The sequence below is a fragment of the Artibeus jamaicensis genome, unplaced genomic scaffold (genome assembly GCF_021234435.1).
Source record: "Artibeus jamaicensis isolate MK-2021 breed Jamaican fruit bat unplaced genomic scaffold, CSHL_Jam_final scaffold_1964, whole genome shotgun sequence".
NCBI classification, from domain to species: domain Eukaryota; kingdom Metazoa; phylum Chordata; class Mammalia; order Chiroptera; family Phyllostomidae; genus Artibeus; species Artibeus jamaicensis.
Window position 1 is genome coordinate 21,875,694 of NW_026522030.1, and position 27,968 is coordinate 21,903,661.

Genomic DNA, 27,968 nt, shown 5'->3' on the forward strand with positions numbered 1-27,968 from the left:
TGGCACTGTATGTGGGGGAGGGGTCTGAGAGGAAACAATGCTTCTTGCTCAGCTTTCTGCAGGCTTTCAGTCACTTCCTGGTCACCTACCCACAAGCAAATTGAGACCTTCTGGTGCTGATACTCGGGTGGGTGGGTGTGTGTACATTCTAGGACCCTGTGGGTCTCTCCAATGGAATCTCCTGTGAGGCTAAGAGTTCCTCCTGCTTCCTCAACCCCCACAGGTTTTTTCAGTCAGAGGTTTTGAGGCTTTATTTCCCCTGAGCTGGAACCCTCAGTTGTGTGGTCTGCCTCGCTCCCCAGTTGTTTCTCCCAGTTTATTTTCACACAAATGTGGACCACCTGCTCCACCAGCCACCACTTTGCCCGCCCTGGTCCTCCAGCTTCAGCCTTGTAGAGCATTCTCTCCACCCCAGCTGCCCATACTCCGCCCCTCCCACTGGTCTGGGTGAGTATTTCTTCTTTAACTCCTTGGTTGTTGGACTTTCATACAGTTTGATTTTATGTCAATTCTGGTTATTTTTTGTTTTTAAATGTGTCGCTGTCCTTCATTTGGTTGTGCAAGGAGGCAAAGTGTACCTACCTATACCTCCATCTTGGCTGAAAGTCTGGATCTCTCTCATTTTACATATTTGATTAGAGAAACACACTTGTCCTTTTCTTTAAAAATGTTTTAAATTACAGTTGATATCCAGTATTACTTTAGATTACTTAATCTCAAGTAATCTAAAATAATGGTTATAGTGGTTAGATACATTAATTTACAAAGTTATCCCCCCAATAAATCTAGTATCCACCTGGCACCATACATAGTTATTATAATATAATTGATTATATTCCCTATGCTTTACCTTACATCCCCATGCCTATTTTGTAACTTTTAATCCCTTCATCTTTTTCACCTAACCCCCAAACCCTGTCCTGTCTGGCAATCGTCAGAGTGTTCTCTGCATTCACAAATCTATTTCTGTTTTGTTTGTTCATTTATTTTGTTCTTTAGATTTGACATGTAAGTGAAATCATATGGTATTTGTCTTTCTCTGACTCATTTCACTTAGGATAGTAGCCTATAGGTCCATCCATGTTGTTGCAAACGGTACACACTTTCATCTCTTTTTTTTTTTTTGGCTGTTTTAATCTTTTCTTTTTTTAAAATTTTAATTGTTGTTCAAGTACAGTTTTTTGTCTTTTACTCCCAACCCAGTCCACCCACCCAGCCCTCTCCCCTCCTTCCCATTTCCATCCCCCCTAGTCTTTGTCCATGTGTCTTTTATACTTGTTCCTGTAAACCCTTCCCTTTTTCCCATGAAATTCCCTCCCCTCTCCCCACTTTTGTCTTTTGATTTAAAGATAATTACCTATGAAAGACAAGGACAACATTGTGGAGTATAAGGTAACATTTCCTTTGGCTGGAGTGATGTAAGAATAGAATTCTCAAGCTTGTCTTAAAAGTCCATGTGGTTGAGAGGTCTAGCAGAGATGGGCAGCTACTAACGTACCTATGACTGAAGAAAACCATACTCTATTTGAGAGGCTGATTTTCTGACCTGTGGACGTATTTAAAATAACATTTTCTGGAGCCTTGTTTAGTGATTTAAAGGTGGGAATAACTTCAATAGGAATACAAAGTCTGGAGAAATGATTTTTAATGGTGAACTGGCTGAATCAACAATTATAATATGCATATTTATATTTAAAAAGTGAATATTACAAACCATTACCTTTTTTGGTAACACAGACTACAAAACATCAGAGATTTACAGTATCTATCTTCTTGGTTCTCAGGAATACACAGAAGGTACCAGCTCTTCAAACAGTTTGGGGAAGACCCTGCCAGACGTTGTATTAGAAGTTTGGGGAACAGTCATAAGATTTTTATATTAAAAAAATGGAGAAACACTGTTCAAAGACCTGATATAAACATACTTGTAACTTTTGAAAATTAACTTTTCAAAAATGATTTCTTAGAGAAAAATTAGTATACATTTGGTTCTTTTTGGCTTTTTGGGGCAACATGACAATTATTGAACAAAGACCAAATAATTAGGAGGATTATTCTGTAAGCGAATAGACTCATTAATAGTGTATCAGCAAATTTACCTCAGGCACCTTCTAATACACTGTAGTCCTGCTACAACCATTATTCTCCATAAGGATAACAATCTTAACTGTTAATCTTGTCATTGTAGTGCTTTTGGGAGTTCATTAAAATGAACTGAAGCTGACATCCATGAGCGAAGCAAACAAACAAACAAACACAACTTGCTTCTGCAACACCCCCATCCACACCCCCAAATCCCAACACATTCCAAGCCTGACCACAGGCTCTAAGAGCACTTCCATTCTCTTTACCTGAGATGGCTCCATTTTCTAGGCCACTTTTTTCCCCTGAAAAGGCAAACAGTGTAAAATAGAACCTTAAAATGAAAACATCAAAAATCCCAACAAGATCCCAAGTAATTTTGAATTGATGTGGCTTTGATTTTGAGAGTAAAGTTTGAGGACACAGCAGAATTCAGTGTAGGGAATGAGGCCAAAGCCTTTAGTGGTTAAGGGAGGAAAGGATCAAATCTGTATACAAAAGATACCTTGGTTAAAAGTGAATGTTCTTAAATATCTAACACCTGCCCATGGAATGTTTGAGAACTTAACAAAATCAGCTATCATTTCCAGAAAAACAGGTGGTATTGTTCAGTAACAAGTAAAATCAAATGGCTGGGGAAGTCCTAGTAAATGTAATAGGACACTAAAAGGTATAGTCACTGGGAAGGAAGAAATCAAACTCTTTGTTCACAAATGACAAAAATACCCCAAATAGCCACCCAACTTTGAAGGAGAAGTTGAGAAATGAACTAGAGAAAATGAAAGCAGATGACAGCCTGAATCTTTCCTTAGTACTGTGCAGCAAAAAGGCTGTGTAGATGTGTTTGTAAGGTAGTAAGATATATGTGGCAACTTAGGTTTTGTGTATATGCATGCCCTATTTCCCTGCAGAGAGCTTGCTTATTTATAAGGGCAAAGGAGGAGGTGCTCTGTAGGGGGAGAATGGACAGAGGAAATCAGAAGGCACAAAGATAAATAACTGAGAAAGCCTAAGGAGCAGCCTCCTAATTGGCTGCAAGCAGAGGTGTCTCATCCTGTTAGGTTAAATACAAATAAAAAGATGAGCTTTTGCTTTCACTTGATTCTCTATGTGAGAGTGAAAACTGTTTAGAAAAGACTCTAAGATAAATACCAGCAATCTCCTGAGAAGTGAGAGGGCTTCATTAGGAAAAAAACAAAGCAAAAGAAACCTTTGAAAGGAAGAATGGGTGGAAGCAACCAAAGAGGGTTCAAAAGGTGGAAAAGGAAACACTAACTTTTCATTGAGATTAGGAGAGAGGAAAACAAATCTAGGTGGTTACTGCTGCCTTCCAGAGAGCATGTGTTCTGTGTATCTGTGTTGTATGAATGCTGCATCAATGCCTGAGAAACAGAAAATGTTTGAGATTATAGTATTAGTCCTGTTTCTTTTCATCAAAATGTTCCAGAAAGACTTATGAGAACAAATCTTTAAAACTCAATTCTAGAAAATATGCAGTCACCAGCTCATCACCTCTCATGTACTCTGCTTCCCCAGAGGTAGAGCCCAACTGGTGCGTCAGGGCCAGCAGGAGTGACAACAGGCAACATATATATACAGCAGGAGGCAAACACACACACAAAGGCAGGTACATAGATCTACGGGGACCCTACTGTGGCTCAGATAGCGTGAAACCAGATTGGGTGCTGGGCAGAAACAGGCAAGGAAACCTGTATGCACACAGAATTATCATTAGCCCAAAGAATTGATTGGCATAATATAAAGTCATTAGAAGAAAATATGTCCTTAAATTTCAGGAATTAAAAATAAACTGACCCAGAGAACTTGATTTTTCTTAGCCCTGGCTGGTGTAGCTCAGTGGATTGAGCATGGGCTGCCAACCAAAGGGATGATGGTTCAAGTCCCAGTTAGGGCACATGCCTGGGTTGCAGGCCAGGTCCCCAATGAGGGCCATGTGCGAGGCAATCATACATTGATGTTTCTCTCCCTCTCTTTCTCCCTCCCTTCCCCTCTCTCTAAAAATAAATAAAATCTTAAAAAAAAAAAAAAAGCCCTGGCTGGTGTGGCTCAGTGGGTTGAATGCAGGCCTGTGAATCACACGATCACGGTTCAATTCCCAGTCAGGGCACATGCCTGGGTTGCAGGCCAGTTCCCAGTGGGGGCCTCATGAGAGGCAACCATACATTGATGTTTCTCTCCTTCTCTCCTTCCCTTCCGCTCTAAAGATAAATAAAATTTTAAAAAATCTTTTTAAAAAAGTTGTTAAGAACCAATAAATAGATGTAACTAAAATGAAAAGTTTTTGATAAGGTTTTTCAGTAATAATTATAAATATACCTAAATATAGTTTTCCAAAGTCTTGTGTGACTTGGGACATTGGACTTTTGCTGGGTTATATGGCGAAAATTATTAAATATATAGATATTTTGAAACAACAGGATATTAAAATTATTAATTGATCTGAGTTTGCCTACTTTGATTTTTTATTGCAGAAAATGAACTTGGATCTGTTAATAAATATATTTTATAATTTATTTGAAGTATGTCTCATGAAAATGTGAATATGTTTGCCAATGGAAAAATATCTATTTCTAGAAGTTATGAAATGTATTCACAAAAGTATTAATCTAAAGAATTATAATTAGTTGAAGAAAGTAGAAGGTATAAAATATGAAGACGCTTGTTAAAGAAAAAGAAGAAAATAATTTGTTCTAAAGTTGGCTATTTCTAAATGAGTTAAGAAGAAGCAAACTAAAAGAGACTATGTAAATTGTAGATTGTTCTCATTTCACAGAATCTGTGCAAATTGAAGGTTTATGAAGAGAGATCTAGAGAGGATATGACTTACTTTTCCCACGCCAGAAAAAATGTTATTTGTTTAACAGGTACCTCTAAAAAATGTACCTTCAACAGGTATCTTCTTTTAACTCACAAGATTTTGCTTTATAACAGGCTCAAGTTTTTCATTCCCCCAGATAACTAAGAGGACATCAATAGTTCCAAAGATATGAAGAAAGAATTGACAGTGGAGAATTGTAACAGTGATTGAAGTAAACATAACATACTAATCAGGTGGTAATTATAGAATAGATTATACAAAGAAACATAGAAGATTCACATATATCAAAAGTCTCTTTATAAGTATTTATAGACATCAGTAGTTGCAGCTCCTGCTTAATCAAGGAATGACCCTGACCGCAAGAAATTGGGTAAGCATCAGCAACACATATCAGAACCAGCAGAAACACTACTTGCATGTCTTGTCCAAGATATCAGCAGTGAAATTTCAAATGAAGTGGTGAAACTACATGATGACTCACACACGAGATATAACATTGAAACTACCCAAGAGGGGAGCTGAGAAACTGCACATTACCAGAAATTCCCTAGTTCCCCTCTTCCCACAGTTCTCCTATATAAACTAGTCATGTGCCTGAGATGCTACAATGGGCTTTGAAACAACAGTCCATCTTCCAGGTTGCTGGCACCTGAGTAAAACCACTTTCCTTTACATCAGTACCTACCTTCAATGGCTTTTGAAGTGGCAGGCAGCAGGACCAGCATTTACTGTATTTTTCTGACTATGAGACGCACCACCCCCAAATTTGGGAGGAAAATGGTGGGTGAGTCTTATAGTCCAAATGTAGTTTACCTGGCTCACTGTGGGTGGAGGGGAGGGCAGTGGTGGAGCAGAGTCACAGGTTATTAAATATTTTACCGCATTTTTTGCTTCAAAAATTTTTCCCCTATTTTCCTTCTCTAAAACCTAGGTGTGTCTTATGGTCCAGTGCATCTTACAGTCCTAAAAATACGGTAGTTACATGGCCACTAACCCATCTCCATGAGCAGATAGAGTTCTGTAACATGGTAAAAAAATACAACTCTAGAAAATCAACTATTAAAATAACTCCATTTGTGAGTCTCATTAGTGTATCTCCATGGAAGACAGTGTTTACAATCTCTTCTCATCCCTCTGCAAGTTTAAGGCCACACAGACTGAGAAGCACTCCTTCCTGCTTCTCTCAAGGCATTTAGAGATACTACCACCTTGGCCTTTCCCTGCCACATCAGCCATGGTCCTGTTTGTACCTCTAATTTCCTATCAACATTGCTTGGGACACCAAAGCTCTCCATTAACCAGACTCTGCCCTCCCTAAGCTTGTGTGCAGCTCCTCAGATACATTTTCAGTATAGTGGGGATGTTGGTGGAGAGTCTTTTGTCTCTCTTTCTCAATAGATATCCTGTGTCCCTAAACACTGTTTTCTGGGAGTGGGTGACCAGAAATTGTCATGAAGGAAAGAGCCAAGCCATCAGACTGGTGCAGGGCATGAAGAGTGAAGACAAAGATGGAGCATAGACACTGCCTGTGAGTGAGCACCTTTAGTCTCTGGCTCTATAACCCTTGAAGAAAACAAGACACCCTCATCAACAGACTGAATTACAACACAGAATTTCATAAGACATAAAAATCTTGAACACTACACCTACCTCGTAAAACAGAAGGGCTTTGTGATGCAGTCTGGTGACCTGGTTCCATTGTTTGTGAGGTGGAGATGACAAGGCAGAGCATTGGGAATATTAGATACTAGGATCCTAACCACCTAGATATATGGATGGTTGGTCTCCTCATGCTTATGAGGTTTAGATTATGATGAGCCCTGCTTTTGTTCTGTGGGATTTGACGCATCCCTTATATACCTATGGCTCCATCTTCATTATTATCTTAATTATCTGGCAAGTGAAAAAGAGTTACCAAGGATTAGGGTTGGAACCTAAAAGGAGCTGCTGCCAGGTAGGAAAACACTATGACTACAGATGAACTAATTAAGCCTCAGATAAGAAGTTTTAAGACCTCAGAACCTCTGTTTTATTCTTCCTGCTGATTTTTATATCATGCATTTAGTTACTCTGATATGGTACTTTTCTTCTCAAAGCTAGAAATAATTCCTTACTGAGCTATCCCTGCAATGTATTCTAACTGAAAAATCAAGAACTTCTCTATCAACCTTGGGTGGAAACCTAGACGAAATGGAATCTACATCACTGGATCTCAGAAGACTTTCAAATGCCCTGGCTGGTGTAGCTCCGTGGATTGAGCACAGGCCTGTGAACCAAAGGACTACCAGTTTGATTTCCAGTCAGAGCACATGCCAGGGTTGTGGGCCAGGTCCCCAGTAGGGTGTGTGTGAGAAGCAACCACACATTGATATTTCTCTCCCTCTCTTTCTCCTTCCCTTCCCCTCCCTAAAATAAATAAAATCTAAAGAAAAAAAAAGAAGATTTCCCAACAAGGAAGATTCTTCTGGCTAGTGGTCCATTAAGGTATTTGTTATCAGAGGTCCTTGAGCTGTTAGATCTACATACCCTTTAATTTGTTCCACTCTTCCTCTTGTTTCATCATAAACCTCACATAGAATTTCTCCTGAAAATAATTGGAAGATATAGAGTATGGAAGAGCCTTGAAACAAAACAGAAGTAAGCAGAGAAGGGAAATGTAGGGGTGAAAAAAAATGGAGTATGGAAATGAAAGTTAAAATGCAGACATAATTAGAAAGGTATTAAAAATGTATATTAGACTTGTTTGAAGTATAAAAATGAAAATGGTGTCCCACCTTCACACTTCAACTTTTTTGTCTTTCAGCGTCACCAAACACTCAGGCAAAAAGCTAGAGATGCAGTATCTAGAGGTAAAGTCCCAGTCTTGTCTCTGACTCCCCTCTACTGTGGATAAGGTCCCATGAATTTTGTCCCTCTTTGACCTCTGGTGCCTGGAGCAGGTACTCTAACCACAAAAGGTTCCAATTCCCCAAGGTGACAAATTCTCCCAGAAGAATTTCTAGGATCTGAGCCTGGGAATGTTAAAAAAAATCCTGCACCTTACAGCAGGAAATGAACAATGAGGAAGTAGGGCAAAGGGCTTAACTGTGTCATTTACCAGTTATAAAACCCTGCGGTAGTCACTCCATCTCTGAGTCTTTTATCCATGAAATAGGCATGTGAAGACCCTGCCTCACTCACAGTGTGGCTGTGAAGATCTAATGGGATAGGTCTGATGTAACTGGTTGAGTTGTAACCAGACGTGCCTTACAGCATTGACTGTTGGGGTTTTCAGTCTCTTCTCATTCAGAGGCCTTTAGCTTCTATAGGATGTCCCAAATCTTCTCTCATTCCATGTAACACTGTCTCCTGGTTTCTCAGATAGGAGACTTTCCTGGAAAGAAGCTGAGAAGCCATGGGAGCTGCTGTCTGTCATGAAAAGGTGATCAGTTGCTCTTTGTGGTGTCCTAGTTCCAGCCAAGACTAGAGGAGTAAACACTGGGTGGGTGCAGGGAAGGCCCCAGGACATGTAGGACTATAGAGGGCAGGCCTAATCTCCAGACCACTACTTCCAAAGAAGCGGCAGATGTTACTCCATCATTATTGTTGCCATGTTTTCTCTCTTAGCCACAGCTGGCTCCCCCAGGAGGGAAGTGTGCGGAGGATACTGTGTGCAGATACCTGTTGCCAAGTCTGCAATACCATGGCTCTGGAGATCCAGCAGCTGCTGGTGGGTGAGAACACCCTGATATCTCCCACTTCACTGGGTCCCTCACAGGGCTTCTCTTCCCTAGAGATTTTGTCCAACTCCAATTTATTTTTCGAGCACAGTCTGGAGCATCATTCCACATGCTCTCAAGAGCTTTCACTTTCACCTACAACCGCTTCAGCATCACAATTAATGGATCAGAAATGCTTAAGCTTGTCAGCTGCCCAGTCACCCAATTCAGTTTGCATCCAAGATTACTGGGCTGACCACCTACAGCTATGTCAGGTGTTTCAAGTGCCAGAAAGTCCCAGGGTCCCAGTGACTATGTCTTCTTCAAATTTTGAGGAATCTAGGATTCCAATGACCAAGCAGAACATATTGAAGAGCAACCTTGAACTTGCAAATGGGAACCAAGGTCAGCAGCCCTTGTATCCCCAGGTCCCTCTGCTGACCCTGAACCAAGATATCACTACCATGACACATCCTATAGCCGTACCTATGCTCACTGTCCTCCCTACCCACCTGCCATTCTTCAGTCCTGAAGTCCTGAGGCTTCTGGAGGTACATGTAAAAAAATGGATGCATTTCCAGAGGTGGGGGCTGCCCAGACGGGTAGAGGAGTCCCTGAGGCAGCTTATGCCAAACCCACCATTGTTTTACCAACCTCTAAATAACCAACCAGTTTCTTTCATCCAAGATGATACTTATGGATTCTCGGCTGAGAAGCTTGCCTGTACTTCCTACCAGACCTGGCGTTCATGTATGGCTGGCCAGGCAACCCAGACATTCTGGGTTTCTCAATGGTCTCTTACAGACCCAATACAAAGACACCACTACCACCAAAACCCAAACCATGTGCCTCTGGCCTTGCCCTCTGTAGCCCTTAAAGTGCAAGTGAGTGGCCTCTACCCACTTCCTGGGCAACAGGCTGAGGACTCAGTGGGCCATGTGCAGCAGAAATACAGCCAGCTATTCTGTGGCCTCCCTTCTCTGCACAGTGAGTCCCTGGCTAACAACTTCTTGGGCTTTCAAGGTCACTCCACAAATAGCAGCCTGTCCAGGCTCCCCTTGAAGGATCCTTTTCTCCTCAAGGACCTCTCCTTCCTCCCTCTGTTGCCTAAAACTCCACCCCAGTCACATCCACCCTCACCCCCATCATCCCCAAATTGGGTCATGCCATGTGACCATCCACCAGCTCAAGTCAATGTCCCATTTCTGACTCTGGCCCAGTGTGAAGGCTTAGAGTGGCACCTACTGCAGAGGCAGCTCCAGCATCAATGCAGTTTGCCAGCTGTTTTCCAGAGAGCTCTGCACACCCACAACCCTGTGACATATAAGTGTGGTGACACAGCCCAGCCTCCAGAAACTGTGAAAACTTCCTGGCCAGGAAAGCCCAGCTCCATCTTCACAAGAGAACTACTCCTCTTGCCAGACCACGCCCGGAGGCTGCTGGAATTCCAACTCCAGAGGCAGTTGATTCACCACCGCTGGGGCCTGCCCCCAAAGATCCAGCAGTCCTTCCAGTTGCTCCTGTCCCCAACTCACCAGCAGACTTCATCCTGGAGCAGCACAGCCCTAGCCAGTGCCAGTGGTCCCCACCCCTCAGCTCTAGAAGCCATTGGTGCTGGTGACACTTTATCAACATTTGAGGACCGAGTCCTCATGCCACACTTATTTGACCAGGTCAAAGCAATACTGAAGAGCCACATTGATGCCAAATGTGGGCAGATTCACCAGGGCAAGGTCCCTGAGCATGTATTTAGGTCTTGTGAGTGCATCCTTCCTGGGGGTCTCGAGGTGGCTACCTTCACCTGCATCCCAGAAAGCAAGCCCCTGGAGCTACAGGCAGCAACCAACACTGACCTACAGCAGAAAATTATGTCTGGGATGCCGACATTCCTAGATCAGCAACAACAGACCTCACCAGAAGCTATCATTGAACATTCAAAGCTACTTCTAGCCCTGTCCAAGGAAGCCATTGAGAAACTGAAGACAACTTTACGGCACAAGTATTTGGCCTTCTTGTCAGGGCTGCCTCCTCTTTATTATGTGGCTCCCTTCAAGGCCATTACCCCAGCAATAACTACTGAAGCTATAATTGCAGAGGTGGTCCCTGAACCTGTTGAAATCTTGACAGAACCTCTGACTGCATTTCCAGAAGTGGGGGCTGCCTCTGACACTAAAGAGAAGTGTCCAAGCCCTGGGCCATGCTTTCAAGGTGCCAATCACACTTCTGCAGAAAATACAGATGATATTCAGCCTGAAGTGCCAGTGGAAGGAATGATTCAGATGGAGACTCTAGAAAGCCAGACAGAGTCTGCCAAGTCCTACCTCCTCAAGAAGTCCATCTTGGCCAAACTAAATTTCCATCTGAGGAGGAAAATGCTAGAGATACAATGGGGAATTCCCATAAAGGCTAGGGAGTCCAGGAAACAAACTGCAGTAATCCCAAAGAACACATCCACACAGGAGTCTCTTGGGAGTCTAAACAACCGAGGAGATGCATTGCTCCAGAAACTTCCCATCCCACCAAACATTCCCCAGGCCCCAGATCCAAAACGGCTCTACCTTAAAGGACAGCTGGCCTTTGAGTTAAAGGCAGTGCAGCAGAACCAGAAGCAACCTACTTCCACAGCAGCACCCCATGCCTCTGCCCACGGGTCCTCCAAGATGTCACAACCCAGTGGAGACATGAAAGAGGGTCAGGTGCTTTGTGTTCAGTTGGAGGCCAGTGTGAACAAGCCCAGCCTAGAGGAGCCCTGGAGCTCTGAGTTCCAAAGCCCTGGCAAGAGCAAGTATTCAACCCAAGTCCCCAAGCTGGCTGAAAAGGAAAAGGACCCAGGGAAACCCAAATCGGCAGGAGACCATGGAGAAGGAGATGCAGGCTTTGTGCTCTCCTCAGCAAAAGCAACAAGCCACTCTGCTGAAGCCCAGAGGCCAGAAGGGATGCTGCTGAACAGGACACCCCAAAGCCCCTGGCGACGAACACATAGCTTGCACCTTGATGCTCCCCAACAAAACAGTTCCCAGCATTGCCTTCAGCTCAAACCCCCAGAGCCACCTTCAGGAGTCCCTGGAGGGGAGAAATCTAAGAAGAATGGCCTGCAACACAGTCAAACCAGGCTCAATGTCAGCCTCAAACCAGCAAGGACCCCTCAGAATGCTCAGCCTGTGGGTTTCCAGGTGTCCCAGGGCCATCCTTTCCTGGGCCATCTCATTCAGCATAAGCCATCACAGGGTCTAATTTTGCAAGGCAGGTGCAAAGCAAGTGCACAGGGTTGGGTTTTGCAGAGGCAGGTGATGCCTGTCCATTGTCACACGAGGCCCACGCTTCCAAATTCAGGCTTGAGGAATAGGATGAAGTCCTTTGTTCAGTGTATAAACCACAAGGAAAAAGGCAAAGGGCTCAAGGAACCCATGTTTCTGGCAGCTGAGAAAATGGCCCACGCCAGAAAAGAAAATGTAGAAAAGAGGCTGGCTCCAGCCAGAAGTTCCATGGACAGCACTAAGACAGAGAAGAAGGCAAGAGGGAACCTCAAGGCCCAATCTCCCCCTACTGAGAAGCAGATGGGCCTGTACTTCTTGGGTGGCTCCCATTCCCCAGTCAGTAAGCTCCGGCACCGCTCCTGCTTCAATCCACTCCACTCTGCCTCAGGCTTGGGCCACCCCCGCCACTGCCCTCGGCACTGTCCCCAACTGGCTTATGCCACCCAGCCAGGGAACCCACCCTAACTCTCAACTCTCATCTCAGAGGGAAATACTAGCCTGCTCAAGAGGACCCAGCACAATCAAAAAACGTTCTAGGCGCCTCAGTGTCTGCTTCCCTTGAAGAAGACTGCTACTGTCATTTTTATTGATGTGAAGGTGGGACAGAGTGCCACCCAAAATACAGCTATATGTCTAAGCAAAGATTTGTCTCTCTGCTCCTTCTCTCCACTGTGATATGTTAAGGGGAGGCATGAGGGAGGCTAATATGTCCTTCCTATCTAGGGAACAAGCTTTAACCCACACTTAGGCACCGTCAGCATTTCACACCAAGTCCTCCCAGCCCCTCCCTGGACAGTGGATACAGGGACTTGAGCAGAGAAGGAAGTGCCCTGTCTAAGGCCCTTCTCTAAGACCCTTGTGCATTGAAGGGAAAGGTCAGACTTGAATTCTACCTGGGCTTTCCATGGTATCATTGGGCTCAGAGGAGCAACGTGGTCATGAGGATAGTACTGACAATAAAGAGTAGCCAGTAATATGCAGGCAAAATTCATTAATGACTTCTATATATGACCACATCTGGAGAGGAGCTTTTTAGAACAGTGCCACAGTGGTCCAGTCTTGACAGAGTGCTTTGTGTTTATTAAAAGCACATAGCTAATGTGATGGTAGGTCAAAGCAAATGATGGAATCTCCCCCTCTTTGCTCTTTCTTGGTTATTGATTAAATCTCTCTGGAGGACTCATTTTGGAGGCTGCAGCAGCTCTCTTGCCTCTGTGCCACGTATCATCTGCATAGAACAAATGAGTCCTGGAAAGAAGATCACAGCAGCATATGGACAGGGGCATGTTTCCCATCCCTAAGGGCAAGCAGAGAATGGTGCTTATAGACAGACAGAGGTCTGAGTATTTGGGACAGATACTGGCATGTTCTTGACTAGAGCATGTAAGGGAACAGAGCAAATTTGATTTGTACTGAAAAGAACCTAGAGCCAGGAAGCCAACCCAAGGCCCACATGCTTTGGGGGGAATTAATTAAATCTGGGCTTGAGTATGCTTGTCTATAGTGTGATAAAGGGAAGTGAGTTCTGGGAAAGAACCACAAACAGAAGGGGTTTTTCTAAATGATCTGGGTTTATCAAGTTACCATCAGCAGCTTGTACCTGGACTTACTGTTGTGTCTCATTTCTACACCACCTATAGCTGGGATCCTTCTCCAGTTCTTTTCCATCAGCCATACCTCCCTGAATATATATATATATATATATATATATATATATATATATATATATATATTTATTTTTTTAATGCATATCATGTATATTATATGGTGTTGAACTTAATCTGCTGTATCCCCTCCCAGGATCTACCTGGTGCCTTCCCCTATGAGGGTGACTTTTGTCCTTTCCCGAACCAAAGACTGCATCATATAAGCTTGCCAACTCTAGTCCTTGGTTCCTGTCATCCTTTCTCATTTCTTCATTAATGTCCTGCCACATTTCAGAAAGCACCAGAACTATTCACCTTGACTGTCAAAAGAAAACTTGAAAGGCTTTAAAAAAGTGTCTTGTTCCATTAACCAGACACAGAAAGTGGCTGGGAATCTAGACTTGAATGGTACACATGAGCCTGTAACAAGATCATCTGCTCAGAACAAAAGTGAGACTGTGCCCCCCTTGCCTGTCTCTCTGAGAATATTCAAATTTCCTTTTTCAGAGAAATGTTTATCATTAATGAACTATATTGTGAAATTCTCTGAAACCCTTGATATGAAATGGTAAAACCCAAGAGAAAGGCTAAGAGGCAAGCTGAAATCTATAAGCAGCTTGTAAGAAATGTAAGCCCCTCCCCAAATTATATCTTGTCTACATACTCCCTCACACACAGACTCAATGAAGTTCCTAATTCAGACCTGTTTTAGGAGCTCTCTCAAATAACCTGTCATACTGAGACAAAGCTAGAGTTCTTCCCTGCTTTCTGTTCAGTTGGCCTATACTCCCACCCCCAACCTCCAGAACCATCACCAAATAGGTAATCTGCCACCACCAGTAGTAGCTTCACTAGCCCCAGCTGCAGAGTGGATCTTAACGGTAAACATTATATTCATATTCCCTTGATCTCCTGAAGAACCATGAAGTGGGCCCCATCCTGTCTTCAACTGGACTGGGTCAGGTATTAGTCTCCCTGAAAGGAATACTGGAACCCCGGACCCTCAGGGAGGCCACGGCAGAACAGCTCAAGGCTGTGCTTATTCCACTCAATGTAAGCTTAAGTATGAGTAAAAGATTTGGGTCATCTTTAGAAGGAAGCTTCTGGCTGAAGTGTCCAGAGAATGATTTCAGAGAAAGATGATAAGCATGAACAAAGGACAGCAAAACTACAGTGCAAGAAAAACATTACCAAATCCTCAAGCCTGTGTTTCTATGATTTTCAGGCCAAATGTGTGACCCTTGGAGAGAATGCAGATTTTAAAGTCAAAATCACAGAATGAAATATGGAAAAAATCATCAGAGTTAGAATCCTATCCCTGACATTTGACAAGTTACTTAACATTTCTGAGTCCTAATTTCTTCATCTGGGGAAACGAGATAACTGAACATCCATAACCCAAACCTCAATTACTATTAATGTACTGGTTCCCAAAGCCACTTCTCTCTGCCTGTCTTTCTTCTGAGTTCCATCTGTAGGGCCAGTAACGGGGGGGGGGGGGGGGTGCTCCATATTGCTCCAAAGACAATGCAAATTAATTCAAAATTTCCAAACACCCTCTACCCCATCAAACTGTTTTCTGATGTCAGGAAAGGATATCACTATACATCCACTGTTTTGCTCAGACCATACATCAAGTCAGTCACTAGGTTCCAATTTTGATATATCTCAAGTTGTCCCCTATCTTCTATTTTTTAATGCCTCTACTTAGAGTTACCATAATTTTCTCATTCTTTCTTTCTAGAATAATTACTGTAATGCTTGTATACCGGGGTTTAAAATAGGCTGGCATATAGTAATACCTTAATAGTACTTGAGTCCAAAGTCTGGACTGAGGAGGCAGATCAGTCACTATATCAGTGTGATGAGAGCTATGGTGTGTGGGGTCCTTCCACAGGAGGAAGTATCAGCTGATGAGGAGAACCCCAGGGTCACATAAAACAGCCACAGTAACAATGACCTTCAGAGGCATCTTGTATTCAATAATTAAAATATCTGAGTATTTACTATGTTCCAGGAACTGTGCCAGAAACAGCAGTCACCAAGACACAGGCCTTGCCTCTATGAAGATCCTTATCTCATGGGGTAGACAGTCTCATGTGTCCAAATTGTCTAATTCAACATACACGCTTGGAGGTCCAGGATGTCATCTCAAAAGTGAACCCCTGATTTTCTGTATCTTCCCCCACCACCCAATTGCACATACCAAACCTGTTCCCATTATTGTATTTTCCATATCCATTAATGGTACTTCTCTCTTGCCAGTTGTTCAGGCCCAAAACATCTTTGGTGTATTATCTCTAACAGTCCACGTTCAATTCACCAGAAAATCCTGTTGTCTTTACCTTCAAAATGAATTCAGAACGTGACCTCTTCGTACTTCCTCCGCTGCTACAATTATTGCAATAATTGTATAAGTAATCTTCCTGCTTCTTCCAGAGCCTATACCTCCACAGAATCCTAAAGGTCCTCTGGGAGGGTCCTGGCTATAGATGATTGATTGATTGATTGATTGATGCATATAAATTCATGAGACCAGATTAGATCACCTAGGGAATGAGTGTAAATGAAGGAGAGATCTAAGGACTGGGCTCTGGGACAGTCTAATGTTAAGAAACTAGGAGAGAAAAAGGGGGAGAGGTTAGCAGAAGAGACTGAGGAGCCAGGGAGGAAGGAGGAAAACTAGAATAATATAAAATACTGGAAGCTAAGACAGCAAAGTAGTGCAAGGAGAATGCATGAAAAGTTATGAATTGACCAAATCATTAGACTTAGCAACATGGAGATCACTCATGGCATCAAAAAAAACCCCCCAAAAAAACAAACAAAAAAACAGATTCAGGTGAATGAGGGAGGTGTAGGTGTGACTGGAACAAATTCAAAGGGAATGGAAGGAGAGTGATTGGTGATAAAAAGTATAATCAATTCTTTCAAGGAGGTTGGTTCCACAGAGGTGCATAAAAATGAGAGAACAGCTGTAGGAGAAAATGAGACCCAGAGAGGGTTTTTTTAAGTGGACAGACATAGAACATTGAATGTTGCTGAAAATTATGCAGACAGGAGGAATAAACTGGTGATGCAGGAGAGCAAGGCAAGAACTGCTAGAGCAACGTGGTGTAGAGATAAGGGGTGGAAGCGAAGGCCCAGTTCAGGGGTGGCCTTGGCTAAAAGCACAGACACTTTGCTGCTGGTAAGTAGAAAGAGAGTGTGGACAAAAACAAAAAAGGGTGTGAGAAAATCTGGGAAGAGACCATGACTGTGGGAGAGAAATGGAGAATAAAAACCAAAAGCCAGAGGTGGAAATGAATTCTAGAAGTCACTATAGTAGACTGCTATTAGGCTTAAGGAGTGTATGTCAAATTGAGAGCCCAGGTAGGCATAAAAAAATGGTTGAAGTTGATCACAAATGTGAAGCAGGTGTTCTTGGAAGACTGGAGCCTCAGGAGAGATTGCAGAGAAGTTCTAGATGCACAGAGCCTACAGGCACAGAAAGAGGGCAGGTGTGGCATCCTAGTGTTCAGCAAGAGACAATGGAGTTTTTGGGGGGGGAAACTGGGAAGCAGAAAGACAGAGTGGCTGCCCTGAGTGAATAGTATGGATCTCTGTTTTGGACACCTCATATTTCTCAGAAGGTGGCACCACTGCATTCCCAACATCTGATCCACCGCAGAGGGGCCAAGAGTTGAGGAAGCATGGGAAGTACTGTCACTTCCTTATGATCTGGTGGGGGGACTGTAGGATGCCCCTGACTCACTGATTCCTCAGGAAATCCAGGATGACTCAACATTCCATCAGATGAGGAGGAGGTGGTGGCAGGACTCCCTTCCTCTGCTAGGACCCCACTTGGTACAACGTGTTCATTGCTAGCAGATGCAGAAAAGCCAGGATGGGAAGAGGCAGGAATGTGTCCTCCTCTGAATGGTAGTGATTCTGTGCCTGAGGGATGGGGGCCTGGCCCCTAGTGTGGCCTCTACAAGAAGGCACAGGTGTTTTCTCCTAAAGTATCCCCAAAGATCATAGAAGGTCTTGTGACAGGCATATCCTCCCTGCCTGGTGGGAGTTGGGCAAAGGGCCACAGAACAAGGACATGACATGGAGGCCCAGAATGAAGGGAATGACACAGAAAGGTCACAGCAGCATTAGGGGGGAAGCAGAGGTTAATGTGCACACATCCTAATTTAAGACACAGAAAAACCTACGTACCACATATCAGTACTGGCTCCTGCTGCTAAGTCCAGTAACAAACAGCTGGGAGCAGAAAGATGAGGTAGAATCAAGACCTTCAGGATTCTCAATTCTCAGCAAAGTCAAGAGCTGAGAGAAGACATGATCAGAGTCTGTGATTTACATAGGCTTTTCAGGGATGAAGTTTTGATCATCCCATCCCAAACTCTAGCACAAACCCTGCTCACTAGGTCATTTAGGCTCAAAAGAGAGAAATTCAGAAGAAAAAAAACCCAGAAGGAAGGCCAAAACTCGAATTTACTACTGCAGAATGGGTGGCGGGTGCTAGGAATACATCCATGCTTGCTTGGAAACACTGGAGTTCGCCTCTGGCCCTCTGAGGTATCATCATGGTGAATGGCTCTGTCCTCCTGAAGCCCTTCCCTTGACCTCTGCACAGGGCACTACAGAATTCTACAGAGAAAATTACAGGCAACTGACCACCTGCAGTGGAGGACAGTGGCTTCTCCACTAAATTACTCCTTCTGTTAAACACTGAAGATAGAGGGTAGAGACCACATCTGATTCCTTTTTGTACCTGCTCACCATTGTTCATACTGGGAGGGCAACAAACACAGAATGAGCACAGGGATAAACCCTATGGAGACACTGCTTTCTGCACCATGTGAGAGGGGCTGGGCCCCGGCTCCTTACCAGCCATCCATAGCCTAGTGTAGTGTTCCACTGGGGCACAGGTGACAATGGCATAGGCCAGGGCTGTCAGAGAATGAAGGACAAGAATGGTTCCTATGTCCCCTGCAGAGAGAGGAAAGAAGGGAGAATAACCTTGAGTCCAAGTGAGAATGGAGGAATGAACACAATATAAGATGCTGGGGAACACAAAGCCCCAGATCCCCAGAGACAGTGAGGCCAGGACCCTGAATACTTGGTCTGGATGACAGAGCATGGGGAAGCAATAGGGGGCCTGGGAATGGGCCAGACACAGACCTCTTTCCAGAAGGAGGGTGGGTGTTGCCAACTGGCTGCCTTTCCTGCCTTGTTCCTTTCCTGCACTATAACTCCTCTGGGTCCATGGCCAGGCAAGGAGCATATTGGGGGCTTTCCATCGGGGCAAGGCCTTAAGCAGACAGCAGGACCATGGGAATCCAGACGAAAAGCTATTTGTATAAATAGCACTCCAGCTGGGGTGCATCAGGGGAAAGGGCAGGGGAAAGTGAGAGGCCAGGCTGAATCTCATAGCCAGAGACACTTGGACACAGACCCCCAGCCACGCAGATGCATAAACAGAAAGGCACAAGTTCAACAATGCCACACAGAAACTAGTTTAGAGTTACAAGAGACATGTCCAGGAAACACACCTACACAGACGCAGGAGTGCCCTGAGGTAGACGTGCTCAAGCAGGCACCAGCGCACATGCAGACACTAAGACAGCCTTGCACACATGCCAACTGCACAGCCCATCTTGCAGACCCACAAACACAAACACGGTCCAAATCCATCCTTCAAAGCTGCTCTCCTGTACAAATCCTCCTCGGCCACCTCAGAGCGGAACTGTTTATCCTTCCTCTAAACTCCAGTTTCTCATTTCTGCCCCATTGCCTGCCCTTTAATTTAAAGGACAGTCTTGGATTCACATGCATACCCCGGGTCTCAACAACTTGGCTGTGTGCTTTTAAAAAAATGTCAAGGTCAGCAGCTGAGTCTCTGTCCTCTCCAGCAGCCCGATCCTTCACCTACACATCCATCTTCATCCCCGAGTGTCCCCAGTTTACTGCAGAGCCCTTATCCCCCAGCCCCTCTGACACAGCAGACCCAGCCTCTCAGGAAAGAGTAAGCCAGATAGACACACCCTGTCACGGTGATGCTGGTGGGTGTTACCCCAATAATCTTTTTTTAAAATATTCTATTTATTTATCTTTAGAGAGGAAGGGAAGGAGAGAAGGAGAGAAACATCAGTGTATGGTTGCCTCTCATGAGTCCCCTGCTGGGAACTGGCCTGCAGCCTAGGCATGTGCCCTGACTGGGAATCAAACCGCGATCGTGTGGTTCGCAGGACCACGCTCAATCAACTGAGCTACGCCAGCCAGGGCCCCCAATAATCTTTACATGGCTTTATGCTTACCACTTTCCACTGAAACCACCGCATCAATGCTAATCTAAGGAGAACTCTAACCCTAACCCTAACCCAGGTGGCTATACAATGGCTAGTATCTTCAACCACTCTAGGCACACAAATATCACACGCTTAGGAAGGTATGGATCGTTTGTGCTTCAGGAATTCAGAGGCTCCTTCAGTAACAGCTGCACAGTATCAGAGTAGCTTGTCCCTGGAGAGTTCAAGGCTCATCTGGGAACCAAGGAGCACCAAGGCGCCCAGCCCTTTGACCTTTGTTAGCCTGCAGTGGTCCAGCCCACCCCAAGCCCTGTTCCAGGACTAGCCCAGACTCTGAGCCAAAATTCCTGCCATACCCCTGCCCAGCTTCTGCCTGCCAAGCTGGGAGCATCTGTTGCCCTGGAAGCCCCCCACCTGGCCAAGCAAATGGGCCGACGGTCTGAGGCCAAAGGGAAAGTGACCACTTCCCAATGTGGGCTTTTCCAGACTCTTGCGACACCGCTCCTAGGGCTGCTCCCCCAGAGCCTGGCCCCGGTGCCTGTCCTAAGAGGTAGTGGGCCTTCAGATACTAGGGGTGAGTAGGGGTGAATTAGCATACCTCCTCTCCCTACCTTCAGGATCTCAACCTGTGGTAGGTGTGTTCATTCTGCACTCACTCAGAGCTAAGTCAGCCGTGTGTACCTCCCTCACCCTCACCCCAGGCACCAGGCCCTCCAGTGAAGCACTCCTCTGTTACTCCAGAGACTCTAATACTTCCTGGGCTCTCTCTAGAGCTCACCAAGCCATGCCTCCACCACAAGACTGGGTGGACAGTCACATCTCAGAGGTGTAGCCACCTGAGTCTCTGTGTCCCGTTCTCTGAAGTCTGCATTTAGCTTGGCTGTAGCACCAACAGAGGGGCTCAGTTCAGGGTTGTGGGCTCCAAGATATACATGCAAGGTGCTGTAAAAATGAATAAAATCAGCTTTAACTTCTAGAAAAACAAGTGGTAGTAACTGCCGAGAACTCTGCAGAGTCTGTATTGAACTCTATTTATTTTAAGTTAACAAGTTATCTTGTTACTGTTTGATGAATGCTGGCAGACTCCTGGGTCAAATATAAAGGACTTCATTACAGCACTGCCTTAGCAAAAGCCTTGGTGTGATTTTTACACCAGTTACACCAAGTGCCACGAGGGTGGCACAGGATCTGTGAGAGATGCCTGCACACGCAGCAGGCTGTTACAGAACAGGAATGCTGAGGTTTGGGGTTTCACTGCTCTTACAGTAAGAAGCAAGCCTGATCTTTGTCTAGGGGGATGTATTACATTATCTGTCAAGGTTGCTTGTTGCAAATACAATTCTGAGAAACGGACTGGGAAACAGTCATAACCTTACATTCTTGACATACTAGTAAGAACATATAGGGATGCATGAGGCCCATGGCAGGTTGTCTCTCCCAACAGTAACTAGCAATGGGTAAAAATAGATGGCTGGTGAGAAAAGAAAGCAGGCTCTCCCTGTGCCGAAAGAAATCGAGGAGGGACACTCAGGTTAAAAAGGAAATCAATGAACACAAACCGCATGGATTATGCTTCATGTTTACTCTTTAACTGGCAGGTAGAATTGGGTTTTCTGTTTCCTTATCAAGGAAAAAAAGATATAGAAGATAGCATGGCAGGGACGATGTGAGTGCTGAAGAATCTGGTAACTTGAGAAGGGCATGGAGAAGACTTCCGGGAGCAGGTGCTGGTAGATAAGGGTGAGAACAAGAAAGAAGAATAGGCCCACTTGGCTGACTGAAATGGAAGAATGAGAAGAGATGACAACTTCAACTCTTCCTTGGTACTGTCTGTGGAGATGGCCTCTCCCCCATGATTTCTACCTCCTGGTGTTCATGTTTTGTGTAACCTTATCTTCTTGAGTGCAGGCAGACCTGGGATTTCATTCTAATCAACAAAACGAGGCAAAAGTGATGGGATGTCACTCCCATGCACACATTACATTACATTACATTACATTACATTACATTACATTACAGACTGTCCCCTAGTATAATCATCCTAAAAACTCTCCTCTCTGGCTTGATGAAGCAGCCATGTTGGAAAAGCAGAATTGGCAAAGAGCTGCAATTGGCCTCTAGAAACTGTGCGTAGCCTTTAGATGCTGAGGGTTGCCTCCAGCTGATATTCAGCAAGAAGACAGGGCCCTTGGTCCTGCAAAGAAATTAATTCTGCCAGCAACCTGAGTGAGTTTGGAAGATTCTTCTTCAGTCAAGCCTCCAGATGAGAACACAACCCAGCCAATACCTTGATTACATGAGACCATAAGCAGAGGACCAAGCTGGTCTCCTGACCCACAGAGACTGTGAGATAATAAATTGTGTGTTGTTTTAAATCACTGTGACATTTGTGGTCATTTGTTACACAGTAACAGAAAATTAAGACACTGCTGCAGCCATAAAGATGAGAGAAGTGTGTCGGGCAATAAGGCATTTGTGGGCAGCATGCACTTTGTGAGTGTCCAAGACACACACTCATTCTCTGCAGAGCACCTGCTAAAAATGCAGTGGGTTGATTTACAAGGGCAAGTGGAGGCTGTTCCACAGTGTGAGCTAGGGAAGGAAAAGGCATCTAAGGGAACTCCTCTCCTTCAGCTCATTCTACAAAGATACATAGGTGTGAAGACTCTGCAGCCCTCCTAATGAGCTAGAACCACCTTATCCTTCATGTTAAATGTAAATTTACCCTTATACGCTTTCATTTGATTCTTGATAAGGGAGTGACAGATATTTGTAAAAGGCCCCCAAAATTTAACTAACAGTGATCTTGTAGAACATGGCAGTAATAAAGCAAAAGAAACCTCTGAAAAGGGAAAGGGGAAAGCAACCCAAGTCAGTGGGTTTCACAAGGAGAGAAAGGAGCTCCAGATTTTCTTTGAGTTCAGGGAGGAGAAACAACCAGGATAATTCCACTGCTTTACATAAGGCAAGTGTTCAATAAGTCTTCCTTGAAGAAATGTTGCAAAGATGACTGGGGAAACAAAGGGTGTTCAGATCACAGTGTCAATACCCTCTCTCTAGTTCAAAGTGGGTCAGAGAGAGCTGAGAATGCACCTCCAGAAACTATGTAATAATGAGCTCATCACAACCACTGTGCTCCCTCAGAGACAGAGCCTCAGTGGTGCGTTGAGGTTAGCAGGGATGATGATAGGTAACCAACATAACAGATGTGGAAGATTTCTCCGACCACACAAGAGACCTACCAAAGTTTGGAATTTAGCCTGCTTCCATACCACATCACATTTCTTTTGAATATGTACCTCAGAGTACATTTGCTAGGTCATACAGAAATTCTTTTTAATTTTGAGGAACCACAAAACATTTTCCACAGTAGCTACACCATTTTACATTCCCACCAGCACTGCACTAGGGTTTCAATCAATTTCTCCTTGCAAACACTTCTTTTTTTTTTTTTTTGCCAATGGCCATGTATGGGTGTGAAGTAATATTTTGATTCTCATTTTGCTATTGATTTGCATTTCCCTAATGGTGTTGAGCATCTTCTCATGTGCCGGTTGGCCATTTGTATATCTTCTTTGAATAAATGCCTACTCACATCCTTTCCCCATTTTTTAATCAGGTGTTTTTTGTTGTAGGAGTTCTTTATAAATACTGAATACTAATCCCTTATCAGATATATAATTTGCAAATATTTTTTTCATCCCATCAGTTGTCTTTCCACTCTCTTGATAGTGTCCTTTGATACACAAAAGTTTTAAATTTTGATGAAGTCAATGTATTTATTCATTTATTTTGTTGCCTGTGCTTTTGGTGTTATACTTAAAGAACCATTAGCAAATCTAAGGGCATGAAGATTTTCCCCTGTTTTCTTCTAAGAGTTTTATGGTTCTAGCTCTTAAACTTAGGCAAACATACATTCTCCCTTCTGCCTGTCTTTGATATTTCTTCCCAAATAAAATCTGAAAAAACAGGTTTCATGATTAAAACCTTCATAGCCTTTCAAGTTATTTAGTCTGAATCTCAGTTTAATTATCCCTCAGAAGATAATTTCACAAGGCTATAGTAAGATTTTTGTGTTTAAACATAGCTAGTCTCATGCCAAGCACATCGATGCCCAGTAAACCTACAATATCTTCTCTTCCTTCCTTCAAAGGAATTTCTCTTTCAGGACCTGCCTGCATTAATTATTCCACCTTACCCTGCTGCTTACTCTGCTTGGTCAGGCCCGGAGCCCTCAGTCTGCTATCTTTGCTTCAGAGGCCTCACTGGTCCTCCTCTTCCTTGTGCCCTATGCTTTTATAGAAGTTCCTGCCTCCACTAACATCCAGCTTTTTAAATTGTAACTGGTAGCCAACTGGGCTACCAGTTACAATAAAAATCATGATGAGGGCCAATGGACAAAAACATCAGTCCCACAATGTCCCTCCTTCCCCACACTTTGACTGCATTGGAGGGACACGAATTAGGGCCCACTGAGTCCGAGGGGAGGCCAGCATATTGAAGTTATTGGAGGCCTAGATCACATGGCAGGATCCCCACCTTCCAGCAGAGGTTCCTTCCAAATAGTTCTAGGGCACATTCTAAGGTTGTCCTTTATATAGGGGTCCTCCGTGGGGGTTCATCCCCACTGTGCAGGCTCCTGGGGTTCCTTTATGTACCCAAATGGTCTTTCCACTAAGGCAATTCCAATTGTAGTAACACAGACATCACTCTGGGATTGTGCCCTCCATAACTGGGCCACCCTCCCCATGGCAGCAAATGCAGAGCAGGCCCTGGGAATCTCTCTCCTGACATAGAGGCACCGCTTTGGGGGCAGCTCCCACCTCAGAGTCTCTGAAGGGTTGTTGGAGGCCTGCAGACCTGACCCATTGGTTGCTTGTCGGGTCCCTGCACCCCACCCCCGAGCCTCCGGCTTACCCAGGCTGTTAGGGTGCTACATCCCAGCCCGCTGCTGCCCATGGCCACTGATAGACTGCATATTGGGACCCATGCAGGAAGCTGACTTCACTAGGTGAGCAGTAGGCTGAGGTGTCAGAGGGGCGCACCCTGAGCACACCAACCCTCCCAGCGCCCCGCTGCTGGCGCGAGACCACCTCTCAGGCCTGTGGGCGCCCCCCATCCCACCGCACTGCCCTGCCCACTACCTCTCCAGGTGCAGCCCTCGCTGCTCAGCTTGTGACTTTGTGTGGGAATGAGGCACCAAGGGACCACAGGAGGAGAAGCCAGTGACAGCTGGTTCAAGTGCACAAAAGATTCAATTTCCCTCCAGTCTGGATCTAATTTTCTCTCTGTGACTCTTTTCACCAACACAGTCGCTCCTTTACCAAACTTTAGTCAGGCTCCTCTGAACTCTCTTTTCAACTAAGCTCTGACTTTTGGCCTCTTATGTTCATCCCATCATTGTGCAGGTTTAGCAAGAATCCTGCTAAGTCACCTTAACCAGACTCCCCCGCCCTGGATATCTGATCACACTTAGTATTTGATCAGATTCCTTCTTTTCCATTATTCCCCCAGGTGATGTCTAATCTTGGCCTGTCTTCAATCAGAGTCCTGTTTGGTTAGTTTAGCTAGAATCCTCCTGCGCCTCTTTTTCCTGATGTTTCTCCTTAATATTTCTTTACCCACTGTCCCCCACCCCACCCTGCACCTTGGCTATGAAAGCATACTTTTCCTTGTATTCAGAGTTGAGCCCAATCTCCCTCCTCTATTGCAAAACTACACTGTAGTGATCCTGTATCTATTGTGATAGCCCCCTGAATAAAGTCTGGCTTTCCATTCCTTAATAATTATCATGAGTAGTTTTTTTCCTTTAACATCACTCCTAGTTTGGGTTTTGCCAAGCTGGGAGGGTAGGGACATGGCTGCAGACAGATTCAGGAATATGTCATCTCAGTTTAGCAGCCCCGGAGGAAAGACATAACATCTCTCAGCATCTGTATTTTTAAAAACAGTATCTAAGAGATTTCTCACAGCAGCTATGTGAAGGATGCATTTTCTAAGCTTAGGAGAATTTCATGAAGAGAGTGCCTACAGATCTGGCTGGTGTAGCTCAGTGGATTGAGTGCCAGCCTGCAAACCAAAAGGTCCCAGGTTTGATCCCCAGTCAGGGCACATGCCTGGGTTGTGAGCCAGGGCCACGGTTGGGGGCATGTGAGAGGCAACAGATTGATGTTTCTGTCCTTCTCTTTCTCCCTCCCTTCCCCTCTCTCTCAGAGTAAATAAATACAATCTTAAAAAAAATAAAATAAAAGCATTACCTATTTTTCAAGCATAAACCAGCCTACAAAAGAGGGCCTCTAGGAAATTTGGAGTATGTTTAGCTTGCCAGTCAAGAACTACATTCCAGGTGCTGACAAGTATTAGCATCAACTCAGATGTGTCTTTTTTGTCCTTGCCAAAAGTACCCTCAGGAAAATTGGAGTACAGAGCAATCTTTTAGAACACTTAGTGTACTCCCGATGCATATCTTTTTGATATACCAAGATATATTGAGTCAAAGTGCAACTCCTTCAATGGGGAAACCATACCTTACTGAATTTCAAAAGGAAAAAACATATTGGAAACAGATGCATACTACTAAGTGAAAGAAGTCAGTCTGAAAAGAGTACATACTGCATGATTGCAACTACAGACATTCTAGAAAAGGTAAAATTATGGGGACAAAAAGATCAGTGGTTGTCAGGACTTTGGAGGAGCCAGGTTGCAGGCCAGGTTCCCAGTGGAGGGTATGCAAGAGGCAACATTGAGATTATCTCCTTTTTCTTCTTCCCTTCCCCTCTCTCTAAAAATAAATAAATAAAGTATTTTTTAAAAAAGAGACAGTGCCTACAAATGTCCTATATTATTGTTTTGGACTCACACATAATGTTCTTCCCCATCACTAAGTTGTGTATCTTGTTTTAGTACTTAAATGAGTCTGCTACAGGCCTGATTGGTATGACTCCGTGGATGGGGAATTGTACTGCAAACCCAGAGGGCTGCCGGTTTGATTTCCAGTTGGGGCACATGCTGGGGTTCAGGACAGTTCCCTGGCTGGGGGCATGCAGGACCAATCAATGTTTCTCTCCCTCTCTTTCTACCTCTCTCCCCCTCTCTCTAAAAATAAGTAAATAAAATCTTTATTAAAATCTACTACAGCACTAAAATGGACATCTTCTTTTAGCACTTAAAAGGGTCTAATAGAAGGAGTCAATTCTTGCTGACCAAAGGGGAGTGGAAAGGGTACCTATTTCAACTGCGAATAACATTCTAGCTACCTCTTCCATCCTAAAGCAGTTCTTTAAGGAAGGCTCTTAGAATATTAGACAATCTGATGAGATCATTGACCCTGCTTATTGAAACATTCCGGGAGAATCGTGGCACCATTCATACTTCACACTACCATGCTGCTGCATTTCAAAGGAAACAGATCCTGGCCTCATCTTCCACCTCCGCCTTCACGTTCCATGTCTCTCACCACTGTGCATTTCTCTGACTTAAATGACCTCTTAACAGACTCCAAATATGCTGAGTGCAGGATGCCGATGGCCAGCTGCTTCTAAAGTTTTTTTTTTAATAGCCTTATTTTTTCAGATCAGTTTTAGGTTCACAACATAATTGAGTGGAAAGTACAGAGATTTCTCATGTTCCTGTCCCCCTTCCTCACACACGCAGCCTCCCCCATAATCAACATTTCCTGCCAGAGTGGTACACTTGTTACAATTGATGGACTTACTTGGACTCATCATAACCCAGAGTCCGTAGTTTACAAAGGGTTCACCGTAGTTTACAATGGGTTCACTCTTGTTGTGATACATTCTATGGGTTTGAACAAATGTATAATGACATGTGTCTACCATTATAGTATCACACAGAGCATTTTCATTACCATAAAAATCCCCTTTGCTCTGCCTATTGATTGCTCTCTCCCCAAAACCCCTGACAACCACTGATCTTTTTGTCCCCATAATTTTACCTTTTCTAGAATGTCTGTAGTTGCAATCATGCAGTATGTACTCTTTTCAGACTGACTTCTTTCACTTAGTAGTATGCATCTGTTTCCAATATGTTTTTTCCTTTTGAAATTCAGTAAGGTATGGTTTCCCCATTGAAGGAGTTGCACTTTGACTCAATATATCTTGGTATATCAAAAAGATATGCATCGGGAG

General features: G+C 44.2%; 2 protein-coding genes across 6 annotated transcripts in view; one reads left to right on the forward strand and one right to left on the reverse strand.

The window, feature by feature from the left end:
- PHF24 (PHD finger protein 24) overlaps positions 1–27,968 on the reverse strand; it is a 205,117-nt gene that overhangs the window by 92,943 nt on the left and 84,206 nt on the right. The window contains exon 1 of one of the 5 annotated variants that reach the window (XM_053656466.1): positions 18,401–18,489. The exons of the other annotated variants lie outside the window; for them this stretch is intronic. The gene's annotated coding sequence lies outside the window, so the exon portion shown is untranslated. Of the gene's footprint in view, positions 1–18,400; positions 18,490–27,968 lie in introns of those variants that run through there. 5 annotated transcript variants of the gene reach the window in all.
- LOC119053859 (protein FAM205A-like) lies at positions 6,732–12,341 on the forward strand. The gene is made up of 4 exons (XM_037151655.2): positions 6,732–6,875; positions 7,725–7,770; positions 8,282–8,342; positions 8,528–12,341. Exons 1-4 carry the CDS (start codon positions 6,732–6,734, stop codon positions 12,339–12,341), a joined length of 4,065 nt encoding a protein of 1,354 aa, XP_037007550.2.

Coding starts and splice junctions, on each gene's coding strand:
- LOC119053859 (XM_037151655.2), top strand. CDS start 6,732: ATGATGAGCCCTGCTTTTGTTCTGTGGGATTTGACGCATCCCTTATAT. Junction 6,876..7,724: donor CTAAAAGGAGCTGCTGCCAG/GTAGGAAAACAC, acceptor TTTGTCTTTCAG/CGTCACCAAACACTCAGGCA. Junction 8,343..8,527: donor CTGCTGTCTGTCATGAAAAG/GTGATCAGTTGC, acceptor TTTCTCTCTTAG/CCACAGCTGGCTCCCCCAGG.